The following is a 16,343-nucleotide window of genomic DNA, read 5'->3' on the forward strand; positions in this document are numbered from 1 at the left end:
ACACCTCTTCCACCACTGCCCTCTTCCACCACTCACAGGTCCTGCCCCAACTTACATGCTGAGCAGATGAATTTCTGTGTGGGCTTCTCTCAACACCACATCCTTCTGCAAGGGTATGGAACTCACACACTAATCCTTCCCACCGAACCAGTGGTGGGAACAACAAAGTGATTTTTTTCTTGTTTGCACATTCAGATTTATCTCACACTGTTCTCCCCAGAGACACTTTAATAGAGAGAGGAGAAAGCACCAGGAACAAATCTGGTGTTGCCAGCTAGCAGGCAATGGGTTCAGGCTTCACAGGCAGGTTTATTAGATGGTGGAAGAAAAAGACTCGTTGTTGAATGCACTCCAATCTTCAACCTTCATCTTCTAGAAATTGTCTTTTTTATCCCCCCCATATTTCTTCTTCATTGCTTTCTGCACGTTAAGATCTAGGAAATATTTTTCATACCATCTCCCTGTAAAGAAGGGAAATCGTAGCGCAGTTACAGCTTCCCTCCTAGTGCTGTCATACCCCAAGGATTATTCTAGCTGTAGAGCTTCTCTCTTGTTAAAATGCCAGTTTCTACTCCCCTTGTAGAAACTGCCCAAATTCATCCTTTGTCCTTGGCAGAAGCATCACCCATCTCAGGAATTCAGCAATGTACTTTTCCTGGCAGAAGTCATACCTAGCTCGTTAATTCTCCTTCCATGCCAATGTCTGGGATCTATGACTGCCTTCTGAAATATGTCAGGGGTGTAGGAATCTCTCATCAAGCTTCGAGTCTTCAGTGAGCCACCTGAAAGGAACAGCAAACAAGGAATTGTATGTAGAGATCACCCTACTGCAGTCCTGGATTTGAGCAGGGGAGCAACGCCAGCAGATGCAAGGGCTCAAGAAAAGGCATGTGTCGACTGCAGTATCTTCGATCAGGTTTGAGGCTGGGTGCTGAACAATAGCTTCATCATCACCGCCCAAGAGGTTGCTTGTGTTTGCCAATTTATCTGCTTTTCATCCTCAAGTATGAGATGCACACAGAGGGTGATACAAGGTATCATCTTTATTTGTATGCCACTGCCCTTTCTTCAGTCAAGTGCCCACTTACCTCCTGTTGAATCTCCTCATCCATGTGACTAGTTTCCTAGCAGCTACTAGCAGAACAACTCCACAAAACCCCCACCATCTTAGCACTCCAGGCCTTCTTGATCTCATTTTCTGCCACAATACATAACAAAGAGTTCCCAACTGGGACTTCTCTTTTTATCCCCTCTTTACTTCTAGCCATGAGGGGGCTTTGTTTTAATCTCTAACCCTTTCCTCTTCACCTTCCTTTTAATCTCACTTTTGTCTTGACAATATTGATTTTGAGCTCCCTGAGGAAAGATGTCAGTCTTTTCTGTGTGACCACACAAACCCAGGACAATGCAGTCCTCAATACTCAGCAAGGTCTTGTCATGAAACATACTGTATGAGAAAAAGGAATCTGCCTTATGCTGGTACATGAGAAACTAGAACAGTGACAATTATTTCAGAGTTTCTTGGATTAATGCTCAGTTTTCAATATTTGCTTAGATGGAGGGATCCTGGGGAACCTTGGAAACAGAGGTTAGGGAAAGATATTTTAGAGCTCTACGTGTCGAAAGGTCTGGAAGAGAAATGATGTCGGGACTGGAACTGGAGGTAACTAGGAACTTGAGACGACAGGGAACATTGAATTGCAAATGGTGTCTATTTGGACAACTCTGGAGAGGATAACAGGGGTTATGACTCATGTTCACTTTTCATACTGTGGGAAAAAAAAAAAAGTGAAAGAAAAGAAAGGGATAGAATATATAAAATGGGAATGTCTACATTCCAGCTCCTCAGGTACCACAGCCTGGAAAAGCAGTGACTTTGGATAGAAGGAATAAGAGGGGAAAGTGATTATTACCTATGGTCAGATCTCCACCCACAGCAATGTGGCTGCCTGAGCCCTGGCAAAGCATAGATGGAACCAGCTTTGAAGGTCAGGGGTAGGTGGTGTGTCCTCTCACCTTGGAAGAGATTTACTCTCAAATTGTAATCCAGCTGTTGGTAATCTGAAAGAGATGCCCAGGTCAAGGAGCTTTTTGTCATTTCAGTACAGTCGTTGGGTCCTTTCTGTCCTGTTTCTAATGCTGCATTGTCCTGAGCTTGACGTTTCTGGAAATACAAACAACAGGGAAACTCTCAATCTACATTCCCAAAGTGCAAAAAACTTCTGGCATTTCCACCCCTGCACAGCTCTTTGAGCTATGACTAATCCCTGGGACCTGGGTCTGTCCTTGAGTTTCCCTTAGTGGCTTCTGTAGGCATTGTATTTGCATGGGACAACTAGAACGAGAAGTGCCTTTCCTGCAGAGGGAAAATCTGTGTAACCCTCTGTTATGTCCTGCTTATTGGGTGTGTTCCTCATCCCAGGGGGACTTGATAGGTTTAGCCCATGCAAAGCCCATTCAAGTTAAAATGGAAGCCCTGGCCCATAGTGGTGGAATATGGTAATTGTGAGCCTGCTGGCACTAGCAGCAGGACAAATGGGATCTGGATCAGGTAGGAATGTACGTTTGGATTTGTCAGATTAGCTCAGGACATGACACAGGGTTTACCTTCTGCTCTTGAGGCAGTTGTGGGAATGAAGATGCCATCCCATGTGATAGGAAGCCTAGTGCTCCACCAGGGAGCTTGAATCAGCAGCAGCTTGGGTTTTACAAGATGGGTCTTTGCAGCACCAAGTCTTAACATAGTATTGGGATCCTGAAGCTGAAGTTACTGTATCAGCCAGACTCCAGAAGTCAGTGCTGCATGCTCTGCAGAACCTCTCCCACAAAAAGAACAGAGCCACAAGACATGAGGAGAGGAAGCCAGTCCTGACTCACAGGGAATGATCTGCTTTTCTCTATCACTCTTCTTTCTTTTTAAAGAAGAGCCATACACTTACACATGATCAAAGTGCAGGAAGATGCTGCTAAATAAACTGCTGTGCTAACTCCCACCTCCTACTTAAAACAAAAACTTGTCTGTTTGTTATTATTACTATATTTGGTAGGAAGAACTTTCCAGTCTGCTGATGTAGAAATTCCTCCTCTCCCATTTCTTCCAACAAAGCAGAATTTCTGTGTAATGAGGCCATGTGTTCATTTCCCAAATCCCTTTCATCAATAATTTCCCCAGCTCCTCTGGGACAAAATGACACCAAAGCCCGCAACTGTTCCTACTTTCTAGTTTGTAACTGTATATGATGTTGTTGTCACTGTTATTATAAAAACACTGTAACTGCATGTGATTGTGATTTTAAATTTTATTTCTGACTCTGAAGGTCCAAAGTCAAAGTACTGCTCAGAGAATCCCACATCTCAAGGCCAAGAAGGACTTAAAGGCCATTTTGCCATCCTCCTGGATAACAGAAACCACAGAAGTACGTCTACTTATTGCTTTGCTAAACCAGTTCTGTGAGGGACAATAGGCAACCAATCAGAAAAGATAGATCTTGATCAAAGAGCTAAAGAGATTTAAACGTGATCGTTCTTTCTGAACGAGATGTTTAGCATAGCCTAACACTGACTTTCCTGACATGCAGCCTTTGAGGAAGGCCGTTCTTCTCAGGCAGAAAACCTCCTTAGTCAGATGTGCGAACTGGCCACTCTCACCACCCACCAGACATGGCCAAGAGTGGTCTCATAGGCCTTCCACATTTGACCGGGTCTCCAAAGTGTGAGGAGGTTTCAGTGACTTTCCAAACCTGAGGAGCCCCATGGATGTGAAAATGACATTTCTCTCTCTTTTTGTTATTGATTAAAAAAATTCCAAATATCTATGATTAACCGAGAGGCAAAGCCTCTTCCATAACGACCTCTCTCACCTGGTCCATGATCCCTGGTGCGATGACTGGTGGTTTGTAGAAGCAGGCAGGTCCAGCTGAAGTCCAGGTATGGAGGTGGGATGAAGGCTGAAGAGTAGAGGTGGTTGCTAGGGAACATTGCTCCCTCCCTCTATGAGCTGTGGGCTCCAGCTCCATGGGAAAGATGGAGTTTCACAGTGTAGAGAAGGGTTATCTCACTCATTGGAAAAACACACAAGGAGCAGAGTAAAAGGCTCATGTTTCATGAAATACCTGTGCCCAAAAGTTCTCATCACACATACAGGATTTCATGGAGACTTTCTTAACACAGTCATGATAATCAACAAGACTGTATTTCAGCAGAAATTGATCTTTTAGCATCTCCAAATGCTTCACATGAGCTCTCCAACCTCAGCCTTCTTGCTGGGACCTTGTTGCTGCCTACCTGGAACGCCAGTAGAGGGTAATAATCAGTGGGCCATACCAGTTGATACCATACATTTATTTTTGATGTCCCTTACCTGGACTTCATGGAAGCAAAACACATCCCTATGGGTTGGGTCCAGTTGGCGTATAGAGGGTACCCCCATTTTCCACATTCCAAATGGGAAGATGTTGGGCTGGCAAGAAATCTTCCATAGAGTCAATGACATGGTCCTCCCATGTTCAATACCCAGTGCTGTATTTTAGCACTGGACTTTGCATTCATTCTGCTCCTGATCTTTCACCAGGCCACTGGAATTTCTGCAGGTCTTCAGGCAGAGTGTAACTCTCTTCATGCTGCAGAGATGCTTTTCTCACCCAACACAAGCAGGTCGCAGGTAACAGAACAGAATTAGAAATACTCACAGATGCATCATCTAAGATTTTTATTAATTGTCAAAAATCAAAAGTTCAATAGAAACCTAATGATAATTCTTAAAAAAATTGGCAAAATCGAACCATTTTTTTCTTTACTTCCACCTCCTCCCTTTTGCTTTACCCTGGGCTGGAGACAGCTGCTAGACCGTGTTACCCCAGACACAGCTCTCCCTCTAGGCCTTGCTGCGCTTCAACTCGGAGACCTTGTAGTGTGGTGGGGCTCGGTGGAACCACTCGGACCAGGAGCCATCGTACACGGCCACATCGCGCTTGCCACATAGGAAGGCTGCCAAGGCAATCTGACACGCCGTGACGCCCTTGCGGCACGTGGCCGTCAGCGGCTTTGAGAGATCCACTTTCTTCTCACGGAATATTTCCTGGATCTCCTCAATACTCTTCTCATGCCCTGTTTCTGATAGGAATGAGTGGAAGGGTATGTTCACAGCACCAGGGATGTGGCCAGATTCCAACCCTGCAAGAGTGAACCAGGAAAGGAAACATGAGCAAGGACACATTAATGTAGGTGATGAAAGACACAGATATTACAGACATCACTGCAGATAGTCTCACTCCCTCCAAAAGACTCATTTGTTCCACTTGATGATGAAGATGCAAAGTGGTATTAGGCTAAAAAGAAGAGGACAAATATTATTCAATTTTGCTGAAGTCAAAACTTCCACAATATTTAGCAAACTATTTCCTCAGTGAAAGCAATGAGATGTAGAAATCTGAAAAAGCCCTAGATAGGACAGGAATCAATGAACCTCCACAGAAAATGCCTTAACAAAGGCATTAAGGGCACCTGTGATAAGAGGAATAAAGCAATGCATTTCCAACCTTCCCCAGGTATGCCAGCACATAGTGACACAGTTTTCAGAAGCAGGAAATGTGGCCTGTACATGGTATTTACGAAAGTGGTTACCTGTTCACAGTTTATTCCTGCATCATCTGAAAAGTCATATTTCAGAAAAATAAGTAAGAAATCATAAAGCAACCTTAAAGTCAGCCACATCACTTCTGAGGCAGCTATCCTGGGACAATGGAGTCAGAGAAGTCAGAATTTAAATTCTGTATCACTTCTTATCTACTCCATGAATGAAATCAGCACAGGTTCTGTTTTTCTGCTGGTGTATCTGACCACTTCAGGCAAGTTCAAAACTGCATGTCAAAAGAAGGCCTTTAGAGAGTTGCAGATATAAAAATACAATGGACAAGGTTGGCATCACACCCCTCAAATTCAGACTCTTAAGGCTTAATAATGGAAGTTTTTCCAATCATTCTGAGAGGCTTTGGATCAAGCCTCACTGGAGCCAAAACCATTATGTATTACACTGAAAATCTGTTTCAAGGAAGGTTTCCTTGCTAGGTTTGAACTTCTAATGAGACAGATCTGAAAAAAACCACATGAATAGTAAATCTTTTACTGGCAGCTTTCTACTTGCCCAAATCATTGGGATAACTGGTCTTGGGAGATGGGAGTGATTGGGCCAGTTTAATCATTTGACTTTGTTACAGTCAAATGATTAAACTACACCTAGACAGAGACTGACATCATACATAATGACACTGCAGTTTCATCACTATGCAGAGTGGTAACATGACATAGTGAGATACAAGAGGAAAATGGCTTTGGCACAGAATTGAAGGGAATTTTTGCTCTGCTGAACAAAGACAGAACCTAAAGACAATCAAAGCTTCCCTGAGTCAGCTTCACAAGTTCTCTTCCTGTTCCAGATGGACCCTCTTTGTCTCTTGATTCATCCTCCCCGAGTGCATTAAAAATATGGTACAGTTGTCTAGGAGTCACCTCATGCATCCTTCAGAAATGTTTAGCATTACTGAGAGAAGTTGGGAGAAAAACTGCTGACTTCTGCAGGGACTAACATTTAAAAAGGAAAAGAAAAAATAAAAGAGGCAGTGTTTTAGACTGATGGTTTCACCACATTTTTTCCAGTTCCAGAAGCCAACAGTTCATAACTTCAGTACAGAGAACTGCAAAACTCACTCATCAATACAGTGTCTGTATGACAGAAAGGAAATAAAAAATGAAGCAAAAACTGAGAAAACTTTGTATATGGTTCTCAGACTGCAAAGCTGCTTACTGAAGCCTCTTACATGCCTGGGTTAGGCAACCACTTTCCCACAGAGTAAATGGGAAAGGATCCATTCAGCAACGGATTTCTGCTGCAGTCCTGGTGATCACCCCAATATAGACAAGTCTGTGAGCTATCCTAAAGCACTGGGAAATGTACTGAGATCAGGAAGTCCTGGAAGATGAACTAGAAGGGAACTCTTGCTCAAAGAAGCTTGCTGGGCCCTCAATTCACTTACTAAGTGTCCCAGGCACCATGATCATTATCTCTTCTCTAGACTGTTCAAGCACCTTAAAATAGGTTTGTACCTCTCTCTTATTGGAGACTGAGAATTCACCACCCTTAAACAACTCTTCAGGTAGGAGCTGAGCAGATCTGAAAAAACCACTCATTTTAGAGTAGTTTTGACTTTGATCTATAGGGAGACTTTATTGCTCCAGAGATTCAAAAGTCTGTTGGAGTCAGAGACCAGTGCTTGCACTCTGCAGATGAAAGATGGGGAATTCTGTAGGAACTGCATTTATTTACATATGTGGGTGTTCAGCTGAGAAAAAGAGCTGAAACTGCACAACCACAATCCCTTGGACTGCCTAAGAAGTGCTCTCAAGTGACTGAGGAAGCTTTATAATCTCTTTTTGCTAGGTCAAGAGCAGAGAAACATAGGACTGCAAGGCAAGGCTGGATGCAGCTGGAATCCAAACAGGGGAGAGGATACATCTGCTCCTGTCCCATATGAAACAGAGGACACTCCACACCAGATTCATGCAGTCACTGTCAGAAACTCCAGGAAGGAACCCTAGGACTATAGAGCCTGAGCCCCAGCTAGTCAGTGATCATTTTATAAGCTGCCTTTCAAAAAGACATCCATCTCAGAAACAGTTTGGATTCTTGTCATGAAACTTACCACTGAAGCACCTCCTGGTGCTCACTGAGCCTCCTCCTGGCTCATGTGAGGAGGAATATTAATTTCCAGTGTTCAGATCATCACAGTCACTCCATACACCATTTTTCCTTGAGCTAACACTGCCCTGTGGCTGAAGTAGTTTTTCTGCCCTTCTGCTATTGCTCTAACAGACTGATGGCAAGCCCTCAGCACTCCCAACAACCTCCTGTCCTTAGCCTAAACCCAGTAAGAGCCCATTAGATACACTCTTCTCTGTCTTGGCCACCCTAGAAACAGCTCTAGGTGTCCAGCAGGCTTCTGCATAAAGAAGTGGCATTTCCTACCATCATAGTTGGCAGACAGGAGTTGCCAAGGCTGTTGCCAAGGCTAAATCATATGTGATGTTGCTGCACCCAACTAATTCATCCAAGTCTTACCCTCTTCTATTGCTTCCAAATGTGGGTCATTGGTTTGTAGGAGAAACACAAGCAGTTCAGTGCTGTGGGCTACTAAGCATTCGAGTTTGCTCTCTGTAGTGTTATACACTCGTACATCTGCAGGTGGCACCTCACATAACAGTCCCCAAGTGATCATTCAGACCTTCCCATGGCTATGTCACAGCACATTTCAGTAACAATTCCCTGTTTTCAAAGCCTTGATGATTCAGGAAAATACAAAACAAAACACAGAAGTTTAACTATGGGACCATGCTGGCAACTTCCAGCTCCACAGATCTTCCTCCAATACATGCTGTTCTTATCTCACTTATCTCATTTTCAGTCAATTTTTAAAATTTAATAATACTTGTGCTATTTGCCCTCTCCTCACATTGACCTAATAAATGGCCCTCTAATGTTATGCCCAAAGCACTAATAAAGTCCAAATAGCACAACTGTACCTTGTAGATGCTTCTAATGACTGAAAGAAAAGATCAAACATAACTTCCAGATATGCATATTCCCATTTCTCTTATCTGGCCAGGAATTCTGTTGGCAAGGAAATAAAGCCCTTGGGTGAAGTGCAAGTCTACAAACATACTTTACTCAATTTTGCCTTTGTTTAAAGTAATTTTTCTTGAAGAGTTTTTTGAAAGCTTCCCAGTCTATCCATGTTAGAAGACCAGCAGCTGCCTAGGTTGTGCTGTACCCCTTATTCAAAATACAAAGCTTGCAATTGTTTCTGTCCCACAGAACTATGCTTTGAATAAATGTATCAAATTCTTGCCTCATGAAGTTCCAATGTCACATGACTGATTTTTGATACATATTTGGGATCGAGATCATCTGCCTCACTGATTTGAGCATGGGGATATCTTTTGGTTAGCTCTCTCCCAGCTCTGCAGAATTATCCTTAGGAGAGAAGGAAACATGGTAGCACAGACTCTCTGCTCAATATAATACTGAGACCACACACTAATAATCTTCCACCTGGAACCCCTGCTAACTTCACAGCAACCTTATTTATTCTTTCTCCCTTGTTCTCTTTTGTTCACTCTGTTCCAGAAGATTTTGTTACTTAATTCCTTTTGCCAAGTCTCACTCAGCTTGGTGTCTGGCAGTCCTTCCTCACAATTTATAACCTGTAATATGTTATCTTCTTCACTACTTAATCCCCTTTTCCACATCCGTTAGATTCTCTGCTTACATATTGTTTTTATTGCTGGCTATTTATCTAAGACCACAGCCCCTCCTCTCTAGCCTTCCCTTTGCGATGAAAGCTCCAGATGGAATTTCTTAATGTCAAGAAGATAAAAGATTTGCTCAGCCCATATTTAACTCCCTGTGGCTTTGGAGTGTGCTGGCTGCAGATAGTCCTTTTCCAAATGCCTCCTCTGTTGCCTCCTTGTTTATCTCTCTCTTCCATTCAAATGGTATGTCTTAGAAGGGACAATTACTGATCTTGTCCAACCTACCGTGAACACTTTTGTAAGGAACACTTTAAGCTTGGTCCTGGCCAGCTCCCTGAAAGTCCTCGTAGGTTCCTGTGGGTTGAAACAGACTTCGATAAAGTCTCTCACTCTCCATTCCTATGCCCCAAGTATTACTACATGATCAAAGCAAAGCCAGTCCACTCCCAGCTGCAGAATCCTCTCGGAGGAGAGGGGGAAGAAAAATGTACATTTCATTCTCATTCCCACTGAGCATTCAAGAGCAGCAAAAGCTTTATGTTTGGGGCAGGCAGGATGGAGAACTGGAAAAATGGGCAAAATCTGAAGAGTTCTATATGCAGAAGGGAGACAAGGACTACTTCAGGGCTGAGAATGAGAAGAAAAATACCTGTAAGTGCATTAAATGATTTTGGATTTACTCTCTTTTTTTAGATGATAGAGTTCTTGCCTGGCAACTTTCCCCTCTTTTCTCAGATGTCTGCAAAAGAATTCAGAAATTCCCAACTTTTCTGTATGCAATTGGTTAACTACAATTCTTGTTCATCAGTTTTCAGTGCCTGACAGCCAGAAAGGATCAGCACTGGCAACCAACATGTAATTATTTTTATCATCAGCCCTGGACTATTAGTTCCTGCAGAAACAGAGAACTGTGCAGGGACACCTCAAACTACTCGGTGCATTAAGTCAGGGCTGCACATCTGACAGGCTTATGCTGCACACTCTTCATGAACATCCAAGCTTTTCATCCAAGGCAATACCTGCATTAAAGACCTATGAGACCTGGCCTATAGAGATATCCATTTTTTTCCACTCTAGCAACTTTGGTGAACCTCTCCCAGCAAATAAAAATTAGTCCTATATTATGGCTTATCTTAACCAGTACAGAGGTCTAAATCCCAGCAAGGATAAAAGTAAAACAGGGACAATTAATTCTTACCAAAAAGAACTGAAAAACTAAAGAGGCAAAAGAGTCAGCTGCAATTAGCCTCTTCTAAAGATGAAGTTCACAGAACAGGAGAGATTAATTGACTTAATTAGGAAGTCAAGAACTAAAGCAATAATTAAACTGAAATCACCTGAGAAGGCAGCAAGTTCCTTAACCTGAAGACCATTAGTCTTCTCCAAATTGTGTCCTCCCTGATTGGTGACCCCTGCAATTAATCAGCATTGATTTCAAATTGCTCTTTTAGGTGTAAACACTGTCTTTCACCCACTGCTAGCTGATGTGCTGCTACTGGCTAGCTTGGTTCAGAGAGCTGTCAAGCTCCTGTGGAATGAGCAGCTGCAGCTGGATGCTTATCCTGCTGGATCTGCTGTGGGAAGCAAAACTGGACCACCACAAATAAGCTGTTCCATGCTGACTCATTTCAAAGGAAAAATCTGTTTTGAAGATGCTGTTGGGTCTGCGGTATTTGTCATCTGGTGGCAACTCTCACCTTGGGAAAGAATGCAAAATCCACCAGCTCCCAGCAAGGAGCATTTTAGTCATATCTTGAGGTTAAAATTCAACCTTCACTTTGATGGGCTGTAGTAGGAGAAGAAATAGAATGAGTGATAAGCCTAACTTTCCCTTTCCCCAGCCACAGTCTCCTCCATCACTCCCATTACTTTTCCCACCTTCCACATTGTCTTTCTGCAGGTCAAATGTGCTGAGGGGCTCCCTGTAGACACGTGGGCCACCAATGCATACAGAGACATTTACAGCCAAATGCTCCTGAAGTTTGGATGCAGGAACGTACTTCAGGACATGTTGTCACACAGCAACACACACATACACACATGTGAACAGCCAGGACAGAATGATAACCTGTGGGGCAGCAGGGCAGCACAGCCTGGGGCCCACAGAAACCCTCTGCACGTTCTGGCAGGGTGGGCTCTGCTCAGACCCAATAGCTGCTACTGAGCTTTTCTGTGCTTTCTTCTAGAAACTCTTTCTCTTCCAACCATTTCTGTGATTCCCTTGTTGAGGAACACATTCAGTGCCAGTAGCTCGGTGTACAGCTGCAGTGTCAGCCACAGGTTGGGCTCTGGGCTGTGAGAGCCCAGGCAAGAGGCCAGGAACTGGCGCTGAACTTTGGCGCAACAGAGGGCACAGGACCTGTGGCACAGCCAGGTGACCGGACACTGGGACACAGCAGGAGCCGAGGACTCAGCAGGAGGAGCCAGGACTTTGTCACACACAGACTGGGAGAGCATAAAATTCAGTGCTTCCTTTGTTTAGGTCCTTCCTCAGAGGCACGAGCTCAAGCTGTTTCTGTGTTATTGTACTGTTAAAAAAATTGCTTTAAGGAACCAGACTTTCGAGGCTCTGCTAAGGAAAACCCAGGCTCAAGACGGTAAGAAAACCTGGTCTGAGTGTGTGTGCGGGCTGTGTAGTGGGGTACCCATCAATTCAGTGGAACTACCTGCTGACAAGGGGCTTTGGTCCTAGCAGTTACAGTCTCTGGTGGTAGGAGCGTGATTGCCAGAGCGCCTCCTGAATGGTCAGTCAGGAAAGTTATACCCTTTCAGAAGAGAGGTTATTCTGGGTTACACCAAGGCTTAAATTACACAGCAAGGGCCTCCTTTAAGCAACTTCAATTTCATTCCAGGCACACTGCTGTACCTGCTGTTCCCACTGCACAGGACTTCTCCCACCCCTGCCGCTTGGGTGTCCAGTGTTTCACGGAGGTAATGAAATCAGTTTTTGTTCCTGTAACTTGGGGCACCTAAAAGAGAGAGGCTGACACCCCATACATTCACTAAAGGCTTCAGACTTTCTTACATAAGCAAAAGAACAAAGATCAGCTCAAGCAAATTCTCTATTTGCTGGAAGTCAGAGTGGTAAGGAGAATGTCCCTTGGGTTACTGTATTACCTAAAACCTTGGCTTTTGCTTGTGCACTCATTATGGTGAGAGATGCCTGTACGAATACTGATAGTTTTTATGTGTCTGCTGGTTTTAGATAGGACCCTGAACAAACCCCTGGGAGCTCTCACCTCCCATGTTTGCATTTTGATAAACTTCTGCAGGGTGTGGGATAGGAGATCCTGGAACCAAATGACTGCAGCCCTTTTCTGTTATTTCCTCCTGCAGCTTTATAGCCAACTGCAACAAAAGCATTCAGTGATGGCACTGGGGTCTGAACGTGCAACTGTGGATCCCTTAAGGTAATCAATGAGTCGGGCTGAGGAATGCCTGTGCATTAGGAAAATCTGTTTGAAGGCTGTCAGGAGCTGTTACTCCCAGTTTAATACTGACATTCATCCCATTCTGGGGCAGGTGCCAGTCCCACCTCCATTACCTTGGTCCAGCTCTGTCCCCCGAAACCGGCCCTCGGGGCGGGAATCCACCACCTGGAACTTTAGGGACGACACGTTCTGTACCATCTCCTCAAAAGTCTTCACCAGGGCCCTGTTCAGCCTGGCCTTAAAGACAGCCGGGGTGGGCTGGGTGACCTCCGCCGTGACGGGGTGCCCCTCCTTCACCCAATTCTTGAAGCCACCATTCAGCACAGAGACTTCCTTGTGCCCGAAGGCCCGGAACATCCACCAGGCGCGGGGGGCGTAGAAGGTGCCCACCTGGTCCCCGTCGTACACCACCACGTGGGTGTCATTGCTGACCCCCAGCCCCGCCACGTAGTCGGCGAAGTGGGACTCGCTGGGCAGCATGAAGTCGTAGGGGGAGGACTTGTCCCGGCACTCCTCGATGTCGAAGAAGGACGCCCCGGGGATGTGCCTCTCCTTGAACTCCTGCCGGGCGTTTCGCTCCTTGGGGGGGTACCAGGAGGCGTCCAGCACCCGCAGGCCGGCGCCCACCCGCCCTGCCCGCACCGCCTCCGCCAGCCAGGAGGCCGTGACCAGCGCCCGGCTGAGGCCCTGCCGCGCCATCTCGGGGGACCGGCGGGGGCGGCGCGGCCGCGCTGCGCTCCCCTCACACACAGGGCCCGACCCGGCCCCACACTCACGAAATGGCGGCGGGAGGCGCGGCTCGAGGGGCGGCACGGAGGCGGCCGCACGGCCGGGACCGGCCCGCTGGGAGCGCTCCCGCCCTCCGGCGGCGGCCGTGGCTGGCGGGCGCTGAGGCCCAGCACGGAGGTACGGGGCGAAGCGGCGGCAATCGCGGCTCCGCCGAGCCGGGGGAGCTCGCAGCGGGCGGCGGCGGGGCCCCGGTAAGACCCCGGCTGCAGGTGTGCTCCGGGGCGGGCAGAGGCGTGGGGCCGTGCCTCACCGCCGAGCACTTGGTCCTTAGGGCTGCCCCACTCCGCTCTGGCTGCTGACGGTGCTGGCAGGGGTCCCTGGATGGGGCCAGAGGAGCTGCGTGGGGCCGGGCGCAGGGCACGACTGCCGTGGCTGTCCCGCTCGGGGCATTGTTTGGGATGAGCTCTGGGAAACTACTTTCGGGGCTGGAGCATTTCAAGACCCTCATTGTAGGCTGAGCCAGCACCTCAATGCAAAACGGGTCCCAAAATGCATCTTTGTTTGTCCTGTTGCTTTTTGAAGAATGGTCTCTAATTTGTGACTCTCTACCTTCTGCAGTCAGGTGGACTCAGGCAGTATCCAGAAATTGGCTAATCTCAGCCAGGACTCCGGAGCGATGTCGCAACAACTCCTTTACCGAGCTCTGGTGTCTGCAAAATGGCTTTCAGAAGCCATCAAGTCCCAGCAAGCTGGCCTGGCCTTGAGAATCGTGGATGCATCCTGGTATTTGCCAAAGATGAAGCGTGATCCGAAGCGGGAGTTTGAGGAGCGCCACATCCCCGGTGCGGTTTTCTTCGACATTGACCAGTGCAGTGACCGAACCTCACCTTACGATCACATGCTGCCTAAGGCGAATGACTTTGCCGAGTATGTGGGGAAGCTGGGTGTGGGGAATGATTCCCATGTTGTGGTGTATGATGGCAGCGACCAAGGTCTCTTCTCAGCACCTCGGGTGTGGTGGATGTTCCGGGTCTTTGGACACGAAGCCGTCTCCCTTCTGGATGGTGGTCTGAAGAACTGGCAGCGAGAGGGGAATGCACTTAGCTCTGGGAAAACCCAGGTAGCTCCATCTGAGTTCCATGCCTCCTTGGACAAGTCCCTGGTGAAAACATATGAGGACGTCTTAGATAACTTGGATTCCCGTAGCTTCCAACTAGTGGATGCCCGTGCTGCAGGACGGTTCCGGGGAGTAGAGCCAGAGCCCCGAGACGGTAATGCGCCTTCTGAGACAGTGGCATTATAAAGAGGGGTTTAATTTAAGGTGCCCATTACTTTGACTCCTGTAGAGGTAATGCTAAGAAATAATGGCTACCTTTTATGGGATGGGACTTCAGGCAGTGTGTCCACCTGTCCTCCTTTCCTTTTGACTAGCATGTGCTACTCTTTGAAAATTCAGCAGTAGGGAAGCCATGGATCTTTTTGTCCTCATGAGGGGCTGGGGTGAGGAACATAGCTTTTGATACATCCCAAAGATTGTCATTGGTCTCTTCAAGTATTGGTGCTGCTATTCCCCTCAGAATGGTCTATGGAGGTGCTTCATCAGTGTGGGTTGCTCTGATGGGGAGAAAGCTGTGGAGGGAAATAGGGGAAAGAATGGAACTTGACAGGGTTGTGCCCATGTGGTAACATGAAGGTTACACATACAGCCATCCTTCCTGAGTAATCAGTAATCTAGTAAAAGCAAAGTGTAACAAAAATAAATGTACTTGTTTTAACAAAATACTCTAAGCAATAAATATTCCTCTCAGTGAAACAGAATAGGCTTTGCAATAGACTTGTCCCAGACAATAGAGGTTAATTCCTGTCTGTATTGTTTTTCCTTTAGGAATTGAGCCTGGTCATGTCCCTGGGTCGACGAGCATCCCCTTCACTGATTTCCTCACAGAGTCTGGCTTAGAGAAGACCCCTGAGCAGATCCGCACTCTGTTCCAGGAGAAGAAGGTGGACCTCTTAAAGCCAGTGGTAGCCACATGTGGCTCTGGGGTCACTGCCTGCCATGTGGCTCTGGGGGCCTACCTCTGTGGCAAGCCAGATGTTGCAGTGTACGACGGGGCCTGGGTGGAATGGTACATGAGGGCACAGCCTGAAAATATTATTTCTGAGGGAAAGGGGAAAACAGTGTAATAACCTGCATTGTTTCCCAGCTGTGCACGTAGCTTGCCTTGAAATGGGATTTGGAAAAGATGGGTTTAGCATTCCTGATTAAGTGTCTTGAGATAAAGGCATTGGGAAACAATCATGCGCACATGGTGCTTCAGCACTTTCTCCTTACCCTGCTGCTGCTTAGGAAGAAGATGACAGCAGTTCTGGGCAGCCAGCTCTAGGTGACCCTGCTTGAGCAGATAGGGTGGAACAGATGTCCTCCTAAGGTCACTTCCAACCTCAGCCATGCTGTGGTTCTGTGACCATTTCATCGTATCAGATGGATGGCAGAGAGTGCTGCTGCCAGCATGGAGAATTAATCGAGTTAAGCCAAGCTCCTGACTCAAAACATTCAGTCATGCTCATCCATGGGATGGTCTTACTTACATAAGTGTGCCTCATAATCTTGCTGTCTGCTTCTGTCCCATCCATGCATGTTATGGCCACTTTGAGTGCAAAACTTTGTGGAAAGAGATGCCTATTAAAGAAGCAAATCGCATTTAGGTTGGCACTTAGGCTAGAGACTTGATTTGTATTTCTTCTTGTACTTGGACTCTAACTACAGTGTGTACTTAGCCAGCCTTGTAGCCCCATGGTCCATAATCCCCCTTGAGAAAAAGAAACGATTCTGGGATTTAAACAATGTAAATAAACATGTTTCAAGGTCTTTCTGCTGAA

General features: G+C 46.3%; 2 protein-coding genes and 1 long non-coding RNA gene across 8 annotated transcripts; 2 read left to right on the top strand and 1 right to left on the bottom strand.

Annotated features, from left to right (window-relative positions):
• Nucleotides 1-289: 289 nt before the first annotated feature.
• On the bottom strand, nucleotides 290-13,527 carry TST (thiosulfate sulfurtransferase). 3 transcript variants are annotated; one of them, XM_068191174.1, is made up of 6 exons: nucleotides 12,848-13,527; nucleotides 4,361-5,172; nucleotides 3,861-4,284; nucleotides 2,017-2,164; nucleotides 672-782; nucleotides 290-461 (listed from the first exon to the last, which is right to left on the bottom strand). In XM_068191174.1, the coding sequence occupies exons 1-2, from the start codon at nucleotides 13,431-13,433 to the stop codon at nucleotides 4,874-4,876; spliced, it is 885 nt and encodes a 294-aa protein (XP_068047275.1). In that variant the 5' UTR covers nucleotides 13,434-13,527; the 3' UTR covers nucleotides 290-461; nucleotides 672-782; nucleotides 2,017-2,164; nucleotides 3,861-4,284; nucleotides 4,361-4,873. The 3 variants fall into 3 exon arrangements, with proteins under 3 accessions (XP_068047275.1, XP_068047274.1, XP_068047276.1); XM_068191173.1 differs by having other exon boundaries at nucleotides 3,861-5,172; XM_068191175.1 differs by having other exon boundaries at nucleotides 3,852-5,172.
• Nucleotides 4,185-6,718, top strand: LOC137474530 (uncharacterized). The gene is made up of 2 exons (XR_010999402.1): nucleotides 4,185-4,302; nucleotides 6,655-6,718. It is a non-coding gene; the product is annotated as an uncharacterized lncRNA (long non-coding RNA).
• MPST (mercaptopyruvate sulfurtransferase) lies at nucleotides 11,377-16,343 on the top strand. 4 transcript variants are annotated; one of them, XM_068191162.1, is made up of 5 exons: nucleotides 11,377-11,900; nucleotides 12,156-12,234; nucleotides 12,640-12,713; nucleotides 14,082-14,734; nucleotides 15,349-16,343. In XM_068191162.1, the coding sequence occupies exons 3-5, from the start codon at nucleotides 12,673-12,675 to the stop codon at nucleotides 15,645-15,647; spliced, it is 993 nt and encodes a 330-aa protein (XP_068047263.1). In that variant the 5' UTR covers nucleotides 11,377-11,900; nucleotides 12,156-12,234; nucleotides 12,640-12,672; the 3' UTR covers nucleotides 15,648-16,343. The 4 variants fall into 4 exon arrangements, with proteins under 4 accessions (XP_068047263.1, XP_068047261.1, XP_068047264.1 ...); XM_068191160.1 differs by lacking the exons at nucleotides 11,377-11,900; nucleotides 12,156-12,234 and having other exon boundaries at nucleotides 12,276-12,713; XM_068191163.1 differs by lacking the exons at nucleotides 11,377-11,900; nucleotides 12,156-12,234; nucleotides 12,640-12,713 and adding an exon at nucleotides 13,503-13,640.

The sequence above is a fragment of the Anomalospiza imberbis genome, chromosome 5, assembly GCF_031753505.1.
Source record: "Anomalospiza imberbis isolate Cuckoo-Finch-1a 21T00152 chromosome 5, ASM3175350v1, whole genome shotgun sequence".
Taxonomy (NCBI): domain Eukaryota; kingdom Metazoa; phylum Chordata; class Aves; order Passeriformes; family Viduidae; genus Anomalospiza; species Anomalospiza imberbis.

Coding starts and splice junctions, on each gene's coding strand:
- MPST (XM_068191160.1), top strand. CDS start 12,463: ATGCCTGTACGAATACTGATAGTTTTTATGTGTCTGCTGGTTTTAGAT. Junction 12,714..14,081: donor GCAACTGTGGATCCCTTAAG/GTAATCAATGAG, acceptor TACCTTCTGCAG/TCAGGTGGACTCAGGCAGTA. Junction 14,735..15,348: donor AGAGCCAGAGCCCCGAGACG/GTAATGCGCCTT, acceptor TTTTTCCTTTAG/GAATTGAGCCTGGTCATGTC.
- TST (XM_068191174.1), bottom strand. CDS start 13,433: ATGGCGCGGCAGGGCCTCAGCCGGGCGCTGGTCACGGCCTCCTGGCTG. Junction 5,173..12,847: donor GGGGACAGAGCTGGACCAAG/GTAATGGAGGTG, acceptor TCACTCTTGCAG/GGTTGGAATCTGGCCACATC.